The sequence below is a fragment of the Pseudoliparis swirei genome, chromosome 16 (genome assembly GCF_029220125.1).
Source record: "Pseudoliparis swirei isolate HS2019 ecotype Mariana Trench chromosome 16, NWPU_hadal_v1, whole genome shotgun sequence".
Classification (NCBI taxonomy): domain Eukaryota; kingdom Metazoa; phylum Chordata; class Actinopteri; order Perciformes; family Liparidae; genus Pseudoliparis; species Pseudoliparis swirei.
This window is the reverse complement of record NC_079403.1, coordinates 927,189-944,736: the sequence shown is the minus strand read 5'-3', so window position 1 is coordinate 944,736 and position 17,548 is coordinate 927,189. Positions and strand designations below refer to the sequence as shown.

The window sequence follows — 17,548 nt, the reverse complement described above, 5'->3', positions numbered from 1 at the left end:
TCCTCTCTCCTTATGGACGCTTAGGATACACTGAGCTCCTCTCCTCTCTCCTTATGGACATTTAGGATACACTGAGCTCCTCTCTCCTCTCTCCTTAAGGACGCTTAGGATACACTGAGCTCCTCTCTCCTCTCTCCTCTCTCCTTATGGACGCTTAGGATACACTGAGCTCCTCTCTCCTCTCTCCTTATGGACATTTAGGATACACTGAGCTCCTCTCCTCTCTCCTTATGGGCGCTTAGGATACACTGAGCTCCTCTCCTCTCTCTTATGGACATTTAGGATACACTGAGCTCCCTCCTCCTTAAGGACGCTTTAACTACACTGAGCTCCTCTCCTCTCTCCTTATGGACGCTTAGGATACACTGGGCTCCTCTCTCCTCTCTCCTTATGGACATTTAGGATACACTGAGCTCCTCTCCTCTCTCCTTATGGACACTTAGGATACACTGAGCTCCTCTCTCCTCTCTCCTTATGGACGCTTAGGATACACTGGGCTCCTCTCTCCTCTCTCCTTATGGACATTTAGGATACACTGAGCTCCTCTCTCCTCTCTCCTTATGGACGCTTAGGATACACTGAGCTCCTCTCTCCTCTCTCCTTATGGACATTTAGGATACACTGAGCTCCTCTCTCCTCTCTCCTTATGGACACTTAGGATACACTGAGCTCCTCTCCTCTCCTCTCTCCTTATGGGCTTTAGGATACACTGAGCTCCTCTCTCCTCTCCTTATGGACGCTTAGGATACACTGGGCTCCTCTCTCCTCTCTCCTTATGGACGCTTAGGATACACTGAGCTCCCCTCTCCTCTCTCCTTATGGACGTTTAGGATACACTGAGCTCCTCTCTCCTCTCTCCTTATGGACGTTTAGGATACACTGGGCTCCTCTCTCCTCTCTCCTTATGGACGCTTAGGATACACTGAGCTCCTCTCTCCTCTCTCCTCTCTCCTTATGGACGCTTAGGATACACTGAGCTCCTCTCTCCTCTCAGCTTTAGACACACTCGAGCCCTCTCTCTCCTTATGGACGCTTAGGATACACTGAGCTCCTCTCTCCTCTCTCTCTCCTTATGGACGCTTAGGATACACTGAGCTCCTCTCCTCTCTCCTTATGGGCGCTTAGGATACACTGGCTCCTCTCCTCTCCTCTCTCCTTATGGACGCTTAGGATACACTGAGCTCCTCTCTCCTCTCTCCTTATGGGCGTTTAGGATACACTGAGCTCCTCTCTCCTCTCTCCTTATGGGCGCTTAGGATACACTGAGCTCCTCTCTCCTTATGGATGCTTAGGATACACTGAGCTCCTCTCTCCTCTCCTCTCTCCTTATGGACGCTTAGGATACACTGAGCTCCTCTCTCCTCTCCTCTCTCCTTATGGGCGCTTAGGATACACTGGGCTCCTCTCTCCTCTCCTCTCTCCTTATGGACGCTTAGGATACACTGAGCTCCTCTCTCCTCTCTCCTTATGGATGCTTAGGATACACTGAGCTCCTCTCTCCTCTCCTCTCTCCTTATGGGCTTAGGATACACTGAGCTCCTCTCTCTCTCCTTATGGACGCTTAGGATACACTGAGCTCCTCTCTCCTCTCCTCTCCTTATGGACGCTTAGGATACACTGAGCTCCTCTCTCCTTATGGACACTTAGGATACACTGAGCTCCTCTCTCCTCTCCCTTATTATGGACGCTTAGGATACACTGAGCTCCTCTCTCCTTATGGACGCTTAGGATACACTGAGCTCCTCTCCTCTCTCCTTATGGACGCTTAGGATACACTGAGCTCCTCTCTCCTCTCCTTAAGGACGCTTAGGATACACTGAGCTCCTCTCTCCTCTCTCCTTATGGATGTTTAGGATACACTGAGCTCCTCTCTCCTTATGGACGCTTAGGATACACTGAGCTCCTCTCTCCTCTCTCCTTAAGGACGCTTAGGATACACTGAGCTCCTCTCTCCTCTCCTCTCTCCTTATGGACGCTTAGTATACACTGAGCTCCTCTCTCCTCTCTCCTTATGGACGCTTAGGATACACTGAGCTCCTCTCTCCTCTCTCCTTATGGACGCTTAGGATACACTGAGTGTCATCGACCCTATGAGACGGCATAGATCCTATCTGCCTGATGGATCATCGAGGTCTGGGTCGTGGAATTCCTGCTCCTGACTACGCCACTGTCCTGTTGAGACTCCGCCCACTGTTGAGACTCCGCCCACTCCTCTCTACCTCCATCTGATGGATGGTGGAGGTCTCCATCGTGGAATATGCCTACTATGAACTATTCATCCACTCTGTCACATTCATTGAATGTATTTTAACTCTAATCTGTCCTTCTGGTCACATGACATCTATTGTTCTGTCCATCCTGGAGAGGGATCCTCCTCTGTTCTCTCCTCAAGGGTTCTGACCTTTCCCCGTGAAGGGTTATTTGGGAGTTGTTCCTGATCCCATGTGAGGTCAAAGGTCAAAGGGCAGGGATGTCTATGTGTACAGATTGTAAAGCACTCCGAGACACATTTGTAATTTGTGAAATTGGGCTATACAAATAAACTGAATTGAAGGCCAATATATAAATCAATACTATTGATCTTCACATGAAGCACCGTGAACAATGGAGACTAAACCAGTCTGAACTGGTCTCACCTGGCTGGTCCTCCAGTGATGGTGGCGTCAATCACAAAGTCGTTGTCAATCCGGAACATGTACACACCCCGGTTCTACACACACACACACACACACACACACACACACACACACACACACACACACACACACACACACACACACACACACACACACACACACACACACACACACACACACACACACACACACACACACACACACACACACAGTTTTACATCAAGTGTAAAGTGGGTTTATTTCAAAGTAAAAAGAGAACAAATTAATATAAATATATATATTTCAATATAAAAGGCAAAAAACTGAGCCTTTAATGTGATCTGTGTGTGTGTGTCTCTGTGTGTGTGTCTCTGTGTGTGTGTGTCTGTGTGTCTCTGTGTGTGTCTGTGTGTGTGTCTGTGTGTGTGTCTGTGTGTGTCTCTGTGTGTGTCTGTGTGTGTCTGTGTGTGTCTGTGTGTGTGTGTCTCTGCGTGTGTGTGTCTCTGCGTGTGTGTCTCTGCGTGTGTGTGTCTCTGTGTGTGTCTCTGTGTGTGTCTCTGTGTGTTACCTGTGACTCGTACAGCCTCTCCTTGCGATTGGCTACTTCACTCCTGATGATGGTGCCGATGTACTCGATGACCATGGTGCACTTCTCGATATCTCTGGCAGCATAGAGACCGAGCCCCTACACACACACACACACACACACACACACACACACACACACACACACACACACACACACACACACACACACACACACACACACACACACACACACACACACACACACACACACACACACACACGTCAGTACGCCACCCTGCTGTGAGCAGTGGGGGTCCCCGCTCTCACCTGGATGCGGGAGCGTGCCAGGTACACGCTGGTCCTCCAGCCTGCCGTCATGCGGCGGTACTGCGCCGCCTTGGAGTGGCGCCCCTGGTGCGCCGCCCCCTCCCCCGGAGACAGGGACAGCACGCCGGGCACCAGGCCCACCACGGAGCCCACGGAGCCCTGGCACCGGGGGGCGCTGCTGCTCAGCAGGGTGGGCCTGAGGGGAGACAGGTGTGTGTGAGACAGGTGTGTGTGAGACAGGTGTGTGTGTGACAGGTGTGTGTGAGACAGGTGTGTGTCAGACAGGTGTGTGAGACAGGTGTGTGTGAGACAGGTGTGTGTGAGACAGGTGTGTGTGAGACAGGTGTGTGTGAGACAGGTGTGTGTCAGACAGGTGTGTGTGAGACAGGTGTGTGTGATACAGGTGTGTGTGAGACAGGTGTGTGTCAGACAGGTGTGTGTGAGACAGGTGTGTGTCAGACAGGTGTGTGTGAGACAGGTGTGTGTCAGACAGGTGTGTGTGAGACAGGTGTGTGTCAGACAGGTGTGTGAGACAGGTGTGTGTGTGTGTCAGACAGGTGTGTGTGAGACAGGTGTGTGTCAGACAGGTGTGTGTCAGACAGGTGTGTGTGAGACAGGTGTGTGTCAGACAGGTGTGTGTCAGACAGGTGTGTGTCAGACAGGTGTGTGTCAGACAGGTGTGTATCAGACAGGTGTGTGTGAGACAGGTGTGTGTCAGACAGGTGTGTGACAGGTGTGTGACAGGTGTGTGTCAGACAGGTGTGTGTCAGACAGGTGTGTGTCAGACAGGTGTGTGTGAGACAGGTGTGTGTGAGACAGGTGTGTGTGAGACAGGTGTGTGTCAGACAGGTGTGTGTCAGACAGGTGTGTGTCAGACAGGTGTGTGTCAGACAGGTGTGTGTGAGACAGGTGTGTGTGAGACAGGTGTGTGTCAGACAGGTGTGTGTGAGACAGGTGTGTGTCAGACAGGTGTGTGTCAGACAGGTGTGTGTGAGACAGGTGTGTGTCAGACAGGTGTGTGTCAGACAGGTGTTACCTCTTGGTCTGGGAGGCTTTGGGTTCGGACCGGGCCGAGCCAGAGGGGTTGAAGGCCAGAGGCCCCTCCATGAGAGGGTTCCTTCCATAGCGGAACGTGTAACGCTCACAGGTCTCCACACCTGGCAGCTACACACACACACACACACGTTAATCCTAATCCTCGTACTGCCCCGTGTGTGTGTGTGTGTGAGAGACGTACAGACTCGATGATCCTGGTCACTGCAGACGTGGTCAGTCCAAACAGGTCTTCTCCCTTCAGGTAGGCGGGGAACAGCTTGAGGGCCCCGCTGGAGGCCCTCATCCCAGAGAGCGGCTCCAGGATCTGGTCCCACACCGCTGGACACACACACCCATTGGCTGTCTGCTCAAAGTGGGCGGGTCTTATGTCATGGGATCAGGAGATCGGACAAACTGTTTACCTTTGGGTGTGGGCCCGGTCAGGATGAGGTCATCGTACCCCTTCTCCACCACCTTCACCTTGAACAGTGGCGTCCCCTCGTCTTCCTCAACGCAGCACACATACTTACAGCGCCTGGAGGAGCAGCGGTGACGTCATCGCGCACAGCGGTGACGTCATCACTCACAGCGGTGACGTCATCACTCACAGCGGTGACGTCATCAGCGGTGACGTCATCACTCACAGCGGTGGCGTCATCACGCTGGCCGGTGACGTCATCACGCACAGCGGTGGCGTCATCACAGCGGTGACGTCATCGCACAGCGGTGACGTCATCGCGCACAGCGGTGACGTCATCACTCACAGCGGTGACGTCATCACGCACAGCGGTGACGTCATCACGCACAGCGGTGACGTCATCGCGCACAGCGGTGACGTCATCACTCACAGCGGTGACGTCATCGCGCACAGCGGTGACGTCATCGCGCACAGCGGTGACGTCATCGCGCACTTCATTGAGTATCCAAGATTATTTGATCATTCAAAATGGCCGAACATTTAGTTTTCAGACTGCTGAATATTTTAACTCCTTTGTGATCGGGACTTGTCCTTTAACTCCCACGTAAAGCAAATCTCAAGGACTGCATTCTTTCATCTACGTAATATTTCAAAAATCAGGCACATCTTGTCTCAAAAAGATGCAGAAAAATTGGTTCACGCGTTCGTTACTTCGAGACTGGATTACTGCAACTCCTTATGATCAGGCTGCTCTATAAGTCTCTTAGGTCCCTCCAGTTGATCCAGAATGCTGCAGCTCGTGTTCTCACTAAACTAAGAACAGAGATCACATCACTCCTGCACTAGCTGCTCTGCACTGGCTCCCAGTAAAATCAAGAATCACTTTTAAAATTCTTCTCTTAACGTACAAAGCCTTGATTGGTGATGCTCCATCATATCTTAAGGAGCTTGTACCATATTGCCCCACTAGAGAGCTGCGCTCACTAAATGCGGACTACTTGTAGTTCCTAGAGTCTTAAAAAGTAGAATGGGAGCCAGAGCCTTTAGTTATCAAGCTCCTCTTTTATGGAACCAGCTTCCACCTTCAGTCCGGGAGGCAGACACAGTCACCTCGTTTAAGAGTAGACTTAAGACCTTCCTCTTTGACAGAGCTTATAGTTAGGGCTGAATCAGGTTCACCTGGTCCAGCCCTTGATATGCTGCTATAGGCTTATAGCTGCCGGGACGTTTAGGATGCACTGAGTACCTATCTCCTCTTTTTCTCTCCTTAAGGATGAATTTTCATCTCTCAATCACACGTTACTAACTCTGCTTTCTCCCGAAGTCCTTTTGACTTTCGTCTCATGGGGTCATCGGACCTATGAGACGGCATAGATCCTATCTGCTGATGGATCGTCTGGGTCGTCAAATTCCTGCTCATGACTACGCCACTGTCCTGTTGAGACTCTGCCCTCCTCCTCCCCGCCATCTGCCTGATGGATCGTGGAGGTCTCCATCGTGGAATATGCCTACTATGAACTATTCATACACTCTGTCATATTCATTGAATGTATTTTAACTCTAAATCTGTCCTTCTGGTCACATTACATCTATTGCATCTGTCCATTCTAGGAGAGGATCCTCTCTGTTGCTCTCCTCCAGGTTTCTTCCCTTTTTTTCCCCCTGAAGGGTTATTTGGGAGTTTTTCCTGGTCCGATGTGAGGTTTTGGGGCAGGGATGTCTATGTGTACAGATTGTAAAGCACTCCGAGACAAATTTGTAATTTGTGAAATTGGGCTATACAAATAAACTGAATTGAATTGAATTGACATTTGCCGACTGCAGAGGAAGCAAAGCATCATGGGAGACGGAGGCTTACCTGTTGCTGTGCCGCATGCTCCAGTAGATGCGGTTGGTATGGTAACCGATGGGGAAGATGGCAGCCTGGTTGTGGAAGGCCTTCATCTGTTGTGGGAGGAGCCTGCCGATGGCGTGGAACAGCAGACTGCCGACCCGGAAGGTGCAGCGCCGCTCGCCGCGCTGCACCACGGCGGCGAGCTGCCGCGCCTCGTCCCGCTGCACGAACACACGGCGGAACACGGAGAAGCAGCGCAGCTCGCAGTCGTACGGGTCACGGGCCGCCGGCACCTGGTCAGAGGTCGGCGAGCGGGACTTATGGAGCGGGCACAGCATCGTCTTGTCCTGAGGAGCGTTGCCATGGAGACACAGTGCCTTGAAGAAGGGGCAGCGTGCTGGTGTGTGTGTGGTGTGTGTGTGGTGTGTGTGTGGTGTGTGTGTGGTGTGTGTGTGGTGTGTGTGTGGTGTGTGTGTGTTGTGTGTTGGTGTGTGTGTGTGTGTGTGTGTGTGTGTGTTGTGTGTGTGTGTGTGTGTGTGGTGTGTGTGTTGGTGTGTGTGTGTGTGTGTGGTGTGTGTGTGGTGTGTGTGTGTGTGTGTGTGGTGTGTGTGTGTTGTGTGTTAATGTGTGTATGTGTTATGTGTTGGTATAAGGTGTGTGTGTTGTGTGTGTGTGTGTGTGATGTGTGTGTGTGTGTGTTGTGTGTGTGTTATGTGTGTGTGTTGTGTGTGTGTTGTGTGTGTGTGGTGTGTGTGTTGTGTGTGAGTGTGTGTGTTGTGTGTGTGTGTGTGTGTTATGTGTGTGTGTGTGTGTTATGTGTGTGTTGTGTGTGTGTTGTATATTGGTGTATGTGTGTTGGTGTTAGTGTGTATGTTGTGTATATGTTAGTGTGTATGTGTGTTGGTGTATATTAGTGTATGTTGTGTATGTATATGTTAGTGTGTTATATGTGTGTTGTGTGTGTTAGTATTATATATGTGTGTTGGTGTGTGTTAGGTGTGTTATTATTGTGTGTAGTGTGTTGTGTGTGTGTGTGTGTATGTGTGTGTGTGTGTTGTGTGTGTGTTAGTGTAGTGTTAGTGTGTGTTGTGTTGTGTGTTGTGTGTGTGTGTTATGTGTGTTATGTGTGTGTGTATGTGTGTTGTATAATATATTGTGTGTATTGGTGTGTTGTTGTGTGTGTGTTGGTGTGTGTGTTAGTGTATATGTGTTGGTGTGTGTGTGTGTGTGTGTGTGTTGTGTGTGTGTGCTGGTGTGTGTGTTGGTGTGTGTTAAGCTGTGAAAGTAAACTTCACTGCTGCGCAGCGAAACGGCTGAAGCCGAAGTCGGAATCTGCTGGCAGTGAAACGTGAGACACCGGTGGCTCAGCCAGCTCCGCGTTGACGGCGCTCCGGCTGAGTCACCTCACCTCGGCGCCAGCTCACGCGCAGTTCAGGTGCACCTGAGAAGCTGCAGTCGACCGTGGGCCAGACCTCAGAGACTCTGGTCCCGTGGGTCCAGACCCCTCAGAGACTCTGGTGGCCGTGGGCCAGACCCCTCAGAGACTCTGGTCCGTGGGCCCAGACCCCTCAGAGACTCTGGTCCCGTGGGTCCAGACCCTCAGAGACTCTGGTCCCGTGGGTCCAGACCCCCTCAGAGACTCTGGTCCCGTGGGTCCAGACCCCCTCAGAGACTCTGGTCCCGTGGGCCCAGACCCCCTCAGAGACTCTGGTCCCGTGGGCCCAGACCCCCTCAGAGACTCTGGTCCCGTGGGTCCAGACCCCCTCAGAGACTCTGGTCCCGTGGGCCCAGACCCCCTCAGAGACTCTGGTCCCGTGGGCCCAGACCCCTCAGAGACTCTGGTCCCGTGGGCCCAGACCCCCTCAGAGACTCTGGTCCCGTGGGTCCAGACCCCCTCAGAGACTCTGGTCCCGTGGGTCCAGACCCCCTCAGAGACTCTGGTCCCGTGGGTCCAGACCCCCTCAGAGACTCTGGTCCCGTGGGTCCAGACCCCTCAGAGACTCTGGTCCCGTGGGTCCAGACCCCCTCAGAGACTCTGGTCCCGTGGGCCCAGACCCCTCAGAGACTCTGGTCCCGTGGGTCCAGACCCCCTCAGAGACTCTGGTCCCGTGGGTCCAGACCCCCTCAGAGACTCTGGTCCCGTGGGTCCAGACCCCCTCAGAGACTCTGGTCCCGTGGGCCCAGACCCCCTCAGAGACTCTGGTCCCGTGGGTCCAGACCCCTCAGAGACTCTGGTCCCGTGGGTCCAGACCCCCTCAGAGACTCTGGTCCCGTGGGCCCAGACCCCCTCAGAGACTCTGGTCCCGTGGGTCCAGACCCCTCAGAGACTCTGGTCCCGTGGGTCCAGACCCCCTCAGAGACTCTGGTCCCGTGGGCCCAGACCCCTCAGAGACTCTGGTCCCGTGGGTCCAGACCCCTCAGAGACTCTGGTCCCGTGGGCCCAGACCCCTCAGAGACTCTGGTCCCGTGGGTCCAGACTCACCCACAGGTCCAGGTCCAGGTTCAGCAGTCTGGCCGGTCCGTCCGTCTGCCCGTCGCCCGGCTGGCTACAGAAGCAGCACCTGCGTTGGTCTTTGGGCAACGGATCGGGACGAAGACCCGCCCCCAGCTTATCCAATAACACGTCTACTTCCTCCTCCGTTGGCATGGCAACCGCATCTTTAAGAACGCAACTACCCCTGGAAAAAAAGAGGAAAATGCTAACAGGTTAACCTGACCCATGGCAATTTGCATATCGTCAAAACAGATCCACCGACGACGCAATTGCCATGGCACTTCACACCGCCCTTTCCCACCTGGAGGGGAGGAACTGTTGTGTGCGAATGCTGGTTGTGGACTACAGCTCAGCGTTCAACACTATTGTTCCCGCCAAGCTCGACACCAAGCTCAGAGGTCTAGGCCTGCACTCTACCATGTGCAGCTGGATACTGGACTTCCTGTCGGGCCGCCGCCAGGTGGTGAGGATGGGCAGTACCACCTCAGAGCCGCTGACCCTCAACACGGGAGCCCCTCAGGGATGCGTGTTGAGCCCTCTCCTCTACTCCCTGTACACCCACGACTGCACGGCCATGCACAGCTCCAACGTCATCATCAAGTTTGCTGACGACACAACAGTGTTGGGGCTGATCACCGACGACGACGAGACAGCCTACAGGGAGGAGGTTGGATCACTGGTACAGTGGTGCCAGGAGAACAGCCTCGTCCTCAGCGTCAAGAAGACCAAGGAGCTGATCGTGGACTACAGGAAGCGGAGAGAGCACACCCCATCTCCATAGACGGAGTTGCAGTAGAGAGGTCAGCAGCTTCAAGTTCCTCGGCGTGCACATCTCCGAGGACCTCACATGGACCACGCACACCACTCACGTGGTGAAAAGGGCAACAACGCCTGTATTTCCTTAGGCGACTGAGGAAATTCAACATGGCCCCCGCATCCTCAGAACATTCTACACCAGCACCATCGAGAGTGTTCTGACAGGTTGCATCACCGTCTGGTGCGGGAACTGCACCGCCCTGGGCGTAGGGCACTACAGAGGGTGGTGCGGTCGGCACAGTACATCGTTGGAGGTGAGCTTCCTCCATCCTGGACATATACACCAAGCGGTGCGTGGCCAGGGCCAAGCGGATGATGAAAGACAATAACCACCCGGCCACAAACTGTTCACCCTTCTACCGTCAGGCAGGCGATACCGCAGTATCAAGTGCCGCACAAACAGACTGAGGACAGCTTCTTCAGTCAGGCCATCAGGCTGCTGAACAAGGACTGAGACCCTCATTAACACTACACACCAGAACATATTCTGTGAATATCTATGGCCATGGTGTATATTTTATTACATTGTTTATATATATATTGTATGTATATACATATATATATATATATAGTCTCAAAAAGTGTATATTTTATTACATTGTTTTATATATATATATTGTCATGATGTATATTCTATTACATTGTTTTATATATATATTGTTAATACTTTCTTCTTTTTTGTGTGTGGATATTGTATAGTTTATTCTCATTCTTATTCCTTTTTTTAGTCTGCTACTGCTGTCGGGTGTTTTGCACATAAGAATTTCACGAACCGATTATACTTGTATAAAAGGGGATGTGACAATAAAAACTTGAAACTTGAAACTTGAAAATGAGTGTGACGCTAACATGCTAACCCACTGAGTGTGATGCTAACAGGTTAGACCGATGAGTGTGATGCTAACATGCTAACCCACTGAGTGTGATGCTAACATGCTAACCCACTGAGTGTGACGCTAACATGCTAACCCACTGAGTGTGATGCTAACATGCTAACCCACTGAGTGTGATGCTAACAGGTTAGACCGATGAGTGTGATGCTAACATGCTAACCCACTGAGTGTGACGCTAACATGCTAACCCACTGAGTGTGACGCTAACATGCTAACCTGCTCAGCGTGATGCTAACAGGTTAGACCGAAGGAGTGTGATGCTAACATGCTAACCCACTGAGTGTGATGCTAACAGGCTAACCCACTGAGTGTGATGCTAACATGCTAACCTGCTCAGCGTGATGCTAACAGGCTAACCCACTGAGTGTGATGCTAACAGGCTAACCCACTGAGTGTGATGCTAACATGCTAACCCACTGAGCGTGATGCTAACAGGCTAACCCACTGAGTGTGATGCTAACATGCTAACCTGCACAGCGTGGTGCTAACAGGTTAGACCGATGCGTGTGATGCTAACAGGCTAACCCACTGAGCGTGATGCTAACATGCTAACCCACTGAGCATGATGCTAACATGCTAACCCACTGAGCGTGATGCTAACAGGCTAACCCACTGAGCGTGATGCTAACAGGCTAACCCGCTGAGCGTGATGCTAACAGGTTAGACCGATGAGTGTGATGCTAACAGGCTAACCCGCTCAGCGTGATGCTAACATGCTAACCTGCTCAGCGTGATGCTAAAACTCCAGCGTCTCCAGCGGTTACTCTTTATCCTCTTCCCACGGCGAGACAACAGTGAGTGTTCTCCACCTGGGACTGCCCGGGGGCGGGGCTTTAGCTTCACCTTCACCTGTAAAGCAAGTACAGAGCCGATCAATCATCTAATCAATCAACCAGATGATCGGCTACGACCTTTGATTATCAAGTCGGTCACCCGCCTTGAGGCCGTCCATGAGGGGCCTGGTCTCCATGGTGATGGCGGAGGCGGGGGGGAAGGAGAGTGGTGGGGAGGAGGTTGGGGGAGGGGAGGAGGGAGTGTGGAGGAGGGAGTGGACGGCTATGGAGGACATGTTGCTGCTGTACTGGTGCTGCCGCTCAGAGCCGGACAGCGAGACGGGGACGGCAGCCTGAGGACAGGAGGACATCAGCAGAAACATCAAGAAACATATCCTGTGCTCTTATTTTGAAGGGCCGTCTATCCGTATCGATGCACTCACACCAAAAGCGAAGAGTTTCCACGTTGCTTTTGCTGCGAGTTTATTCGCCGGACTATTTGTGATCATCGATAGATACACCTGATGTGAGGTCAAAGGTCAGGATGTCTCTGTGTACAGATAGTAAAGCCCTGAGGGGAGGTTGTGATTTTGGGCTATACAAAATAAACTGAATTGAATTATTTAGCAATAAGTTCAGGAGTAGTTACATTTATATATCATGTATACATTTAGAACCGGCCATGGCAGCCATGATGCTGATGTTAGTTTGACGCCTCCAGATGGTACGCCACCATCACCATGACGACACAGCTGCTGCCGATCAACAACCAACACTCACACGTCTCACCGGCTTCCCAGATTTACTGCTCTGGTCACATGTGAAGAGAGACGAGCAGTTTGGACTACAGAACAGCACGCTGGATCTGGACTGACCCTCCTGTGACACACACACAGAGACACACACAGAGAGACACACAGAGAGACACACACATAGACACACACACAGAGACACACACATAGAGACACACAGAGAGACACACACATAGACACACACACACAGAGACACACAGAGAGACACACAGAGAGACACACACATAGACACACACACACATAGACACACAGAGAGACACACACATAGACACACACACACAGAGACACACAGAGAGACACAGACACACACACACACAGAGACACACAGAGAGACACACATAGACACACACACACAGAGACACACAGAGAGACACACACAGAGACACACAGAGAGACACACACATAGACACACACACACAGAGAGACACACAGAGAGACACAGAGACACACAGAGAGACACACAGAGAGACACACACAGAGACACACAGAGAGACACACAGAGAGACACACACAGAGACACACAGAGAGACACACACACAGAGACACACACACACACACACAGACACACACACAGACACAGAGACACACACACACAGTGATTTCCTGTGTGCCGTCTTTGTGATTTCCCTCGGTGTGATACATTTCTCGACTGCCTCACCTGTTTGAGCTCCGTGACGATTCGGACTCCGTTTCCCAGCAGCACCTTGCAAAAGCTGCAGCACTGAGGCCTGGCAGCAGAAGCGCCGCCATGTTGGATGTAGTCCATTCTGACAGCTGGAGGCAACACACACACAAAGATACAAAGCTGTCAATCACAAGTTTGCTTGTGTGTGTGTGGGTGTGTGCGTGCATGTGTGTGTGTAGGTGTGTGTGTGTGTGTGTGTGTGTGTGTGTGTGTCAGTGTGTGTGGGTGTACAGACCAGCGTTTCCAGCAGCCTGAGGTCTCTGCTGAGCACTTCCTGTTGAACCCTGCGAACATATCAAATGTGACTGAATGACTTTCAGAAGCAGGACTTTTATTTTGAAGGAGAGGAAACATTATTCCTATTATATTTAAATATTTCTTTTGACCATACTACTACTACTAACTATATTTAAAATCGTGGTGGATATAGCAGAGTAGTGGCCACACGTATATTATTACAATAGTTGTATAAATCAACAGCCCCAGTCATGGAAACTGGCCAGTGTGCAAAGGTCACCATGGGAACAACCAATCAGGAGAAGGCATGTTGACCCGCTGATTAAAACATGGAATGAAACACATTTTATCATTGAGGTTATGGATGAAGGTCAGAGATGAAGGTCATAGATGAAGGTTATAGATGAAGGTCATATATGAAGGTCACATATGAAGGTCATATATGAAGGTCATAGATGAAGGTCATAGATGAAGGTCATATATGAAGGTTATAGATGAAGGTCATAGATTAGGGTCACATATGAAGATCATATATGAAGGTTATAGATGAAGGTCATAGATGAAGGTCATAGATGAATGTCATAGATGAATGTCATAGATGAAGGTCATATATGAAGGTCACATATGAAGGTCACATATGAATGTCATAGATGAAGGTCATATATGAAGGTCACATATGAAGGTCACATATGAAGGTCATAGATGAAGGTCATATATGAAGGTCACATATGAAGGTCACATATGAAGGTCATAGATGAACAGGCACGTGCACAGACATTTTGGGGGGCAGGTGCTCAAACCAAAAAAAGGGCACCCAATGCCAAAAAAAGAAATTCTGACCGAGTTGAAGCATTAGCATCAATACACTGATGATGCAATACATCCTCAACCTGCATTTCCTCTGGCAGCATCAGACCGCTAGCTTACATTTTCTTTATGAATAAAGATGAATTATTATATAGCAACAACAGTACAAGCGTTCTGATTGGCTAATGGGCGTCATGCCAGCCACGTATTGCCCTCCTGGTCTGATACGGATCCGTATCGCCCTCTGACCTCATTTTCAAAATGAGCGATATTGATAGACATCAACAGCCAAGAGCAGTGGTCCTCAAACTAAGGCCCGCGGGCCGGATACGGCACGCCTCCACATTTGGCCCGGCCCTCTGAACAAGAGAGGCCGTAGGATTTGTTTTTCAGTCTGGCCACGCAAATCCTAGACAAGCCCCTGTTGAATAGAACGGAATAATAATTATCTCTCTCTCTTTTCTCTTGAATTCTCTCTCCTCCTCCTCTCTCTTCTCTCTCTCCCTCTCTCTATTCTCTAAACATAACTAACGTCAGTAAACAGCTGGACGAGGCTTTGAAATCACGGAGTTTTTGTTTGTTTATTTTTTTAGGAACCGTCGGACCAGTTGTGACGTCATGTTTTCAGCAGCGCTAATGTTGTGGTTGATTTATGACAAAACAACGTCAGGGGACGAACACGTCATGACCTGTTTGTCTGGTGCTGCGCATCAGAGGAGAAGGAGGTGCAGCCGCTTGGTGGCGCGAGGAGCACTGCGCGGAGGAGGAAGTGGAGGCGGAGGAGGGGGGCTCGTGAGCGCCGCGGAGCGGGTCTAGGCGAAATTCTCACAAGAACTCAAATAAATGCCCCGTCGGATATTAAAACACATTTGGGGGGACTTGATGACAGAGAGAGTAACTTTTATTCTTAAATACGGATGAATAAAAAAAGAATGTGTCTCCAGCAAAAAGGGCACTTTACTCATCCAGGGCAAAAGGGGAGGAGCTTGAGCACCACTAGGGCTCTATCTGTGCACGTGCCTGTAGATGAAGGTCATATATGAAGGTCACATATGAAGGTCACAGATGAAGGTCACATATGAAGGTCACAGATGAAGGTTATAGATGAAGGTCATAGATGAAGGTCATAGATGAAGGTCATAGATGAAGGTCATATATGAAGGTTATAGATGAAGGTCATAGATGAAGGTCACATATGAAGGTCACAGATGAAGGTCATAGATGAAGGTCACATATGAAGGTCATATATGAAGGTCACATATGAAGGTCACAGATGAAGGTCACATATGAAGGTCACATATGAAGGTCACAGATGAAGGTCACATATGAAGGTCACAGATGAAGGTCACAGATGAAGGTCATATATGAAGGTCACATATGAAGGTCATATATGAAGGTCACATATGAAGGTCATATATGAAGGTCACATATGAAGGTCATATATGAAGGTCACATATGAAGGTCACAGATGAAGGTCACATATGAAGGTCACATATGAAGGTCACATATGAAGGTCATATATGAAGGTCATAGATGAAGGTCATAGATGAAGGTCATAGATGAAGGTTATAGATGAAGGTCATAGATGAAGGTTATATATGAAGGTCACATATGAAGATCACATATGAAGGTTATAGATGAAGGTCATAGATGAAGGTTATAGATGAAGGTCATATATGAAGGTCATATATGAAGGTCACAGATGAAGGTCACATATGAAGGTCACAGATGAAGGTCACAGATGAAGGTCATATATGAAGGTTATAGATGAAGGTTATAGATGAAGGTCACATATGAAGATCACATATGAATGTTATAGATGAAGGTCATAGATGAAGGTTATAGATGAAGGTTATAGATGAAGGTCATAGATGAAGGTCATATATGAAGGTCACATATGAAGGTCATATATGAAGGTCACATATGTAGGTCACAGATGAAGGTCATATATGAAGGTTATAGATGAAGGTTATAGATGAAGGTCATATATGAAGGTCATATATGAAGGTTATAGATGAAGGTCACATATGAAGGTCACAGATGAAGGTTATAGATGAAGGTCATATATGAAGGTTATAGATGAAGGTCACATATGAAGGTCACAGATGAAGGTCATATATGAAGGTTATAGATGAAGGTCATATATGAAGGTCACATATGAAGGTCATAGATGAAGGTCATATATGAAGGTCACATATGTAGGTCACAGACGAAGGTTCTAGATGAAGGTCATAGATGAAGGTTATAGATGAAGGTTATATATGAAGGTCATATATGAAGGTCATATATAAAGGTCACACATGAAGGTCATATATGAAGGTCATATATGAAGGTCACACATGAAGGTCATAGATGAAGGTTATAGATGAAGGTCATAGATCAGGGGTCGGGAACCTATGGCTTGCGAGCCATATCTGGCTCTTCCGGTGACGTCATATGGCTCCCAGACAATTTTGAGTTGAAAAAAAAAAATCTCTGCCGCCCCCTGCAATGTTCTCTCTCGCCCAGATGACAGCAGCAGGATGTCAGGTCCCTTTCTTAAAGACCTCTTTGTTCTTGTATTAAACTAAACGTCTGCTGTTGGTCGTCTCTACAGCAGCATGTCACTCTGTCTCTAGTGTCACGTTAACACTTCTCAGCTCGCCGTCTCGCGCGCCGCAGAGCTCTGATGCCGGCGTGTGCATCGGGGCGGAGCAAAGTAAAAGTCACCTGCACCCCCCCCCCCCCCCCACAAAAGCAAGACATATTTAATTTATTATCCGTTAAAAATACGATATGGCTCTCAATGAAATATATTTAGAAATATTTGGCTTTTATGGCTCTCCCAGTCAAAAAGGTTCCTGACCCCTGTCATAGATGAAGGTCACAGATGAAGGTTATACCTGTGTGAGGGCCACAGAGCTCAGCTGGTAGTCGGGGGGCACGGGGACCCGCAGCAGCTCGGCTACCACCGCCATCACATCGGCTACGTTCTGTCAGCAGGGTCACAGGGAGGTCACAGTGAGGTCACAGGGAGGTCACAGGGAGGTCACAGTGAAGTCACAGTGAGGTCACAGTGAGGTCACAGGGAGGTCACAGTGAGGTCACAGTGAGGTCACAGTGAAGTCACAGTGAGGTCACAGGGAGGTCACAGTGAGGTCACAGGGAGGTCACAGGGAGGTCACAGTGAGGTCACAGTGAGGTCACAGTGAGGTCACAGTGAAGTCACAGGGAGGTCACAGGGAGGTCACAGTGAAGTCACAGGGAGGTCACAGTGAGGTCACAGTGAGGTCAC

At 49.9% G+C, this 17,548-nt stretch overlaps 1 protein-coding gene across 1 annotated transcript in view; it reads right to left on the bottom strand.

Annotated features, from left to right (window-relative positions):
* Positions 1-1,973: 1,973 nt before the first annotated feature.
* The window catches only part of LOC130206592 (histone-lysine N-methyltransferase 2C-like), a 134,748-nt gene continuing 119,173 nt past the window's right edge, over positions 1,974-17,548 (bottom strand). The window contains exons 58-72 of the mRNA XM_056434638.1: positions 17,157-17,246; positions 13,466-13,514; positions 13,204-13,319; positions 12,514-12,612; positions 11,898-12,086; positions 11,682-11,809; positions 9,240-9,435; positions 8,184-8,198; positions 6,782-7,104; positions 4,928-5,040; positions 4,708-4,844; positions 4,507-4,634; positions 3,471-3,666; positions 3,184-3,300; positions 1,974-2,710 (exon numbers count right to left, since the gene is read on the bottom strand). Coding sequence (XP_056290613.1) covers positions 2,633-2,710; positions 3,184-3,300; positions 3,471-3,666; positions 4,507-4,634; positions 4,708-4,844; positions 4,928-5,040; positions 6,782-7,104; positions 8,184-8,198; positions 9,240-9,435; positions 11,682-11,809; positions 11,898-12,086; positions 12,514-12,612; positions 13,204-13,319; positions 13,466-13,514; positions 17,157-17,246 — 1,974 coding nt within the window. The 3' untranslated portion in view covers positions 1,974-2,632. The remainder of the gene's footprint in view (positions 2,711-3,183; positions 3,301-3,470; positions 3,667-4,506; positions 4,635-4,707; positions 4,845-4,927; positions 5,041-6,781; positions 7,105-8,183; positions 8,199-9,239; positions 9,436-11,681; positions 11,810-11,897; positions 12,087-12,513; positions 12,613-13,203; positions 13,320-13,465; positions 13,515-17,156; positions 17,247-17,548) is intronic.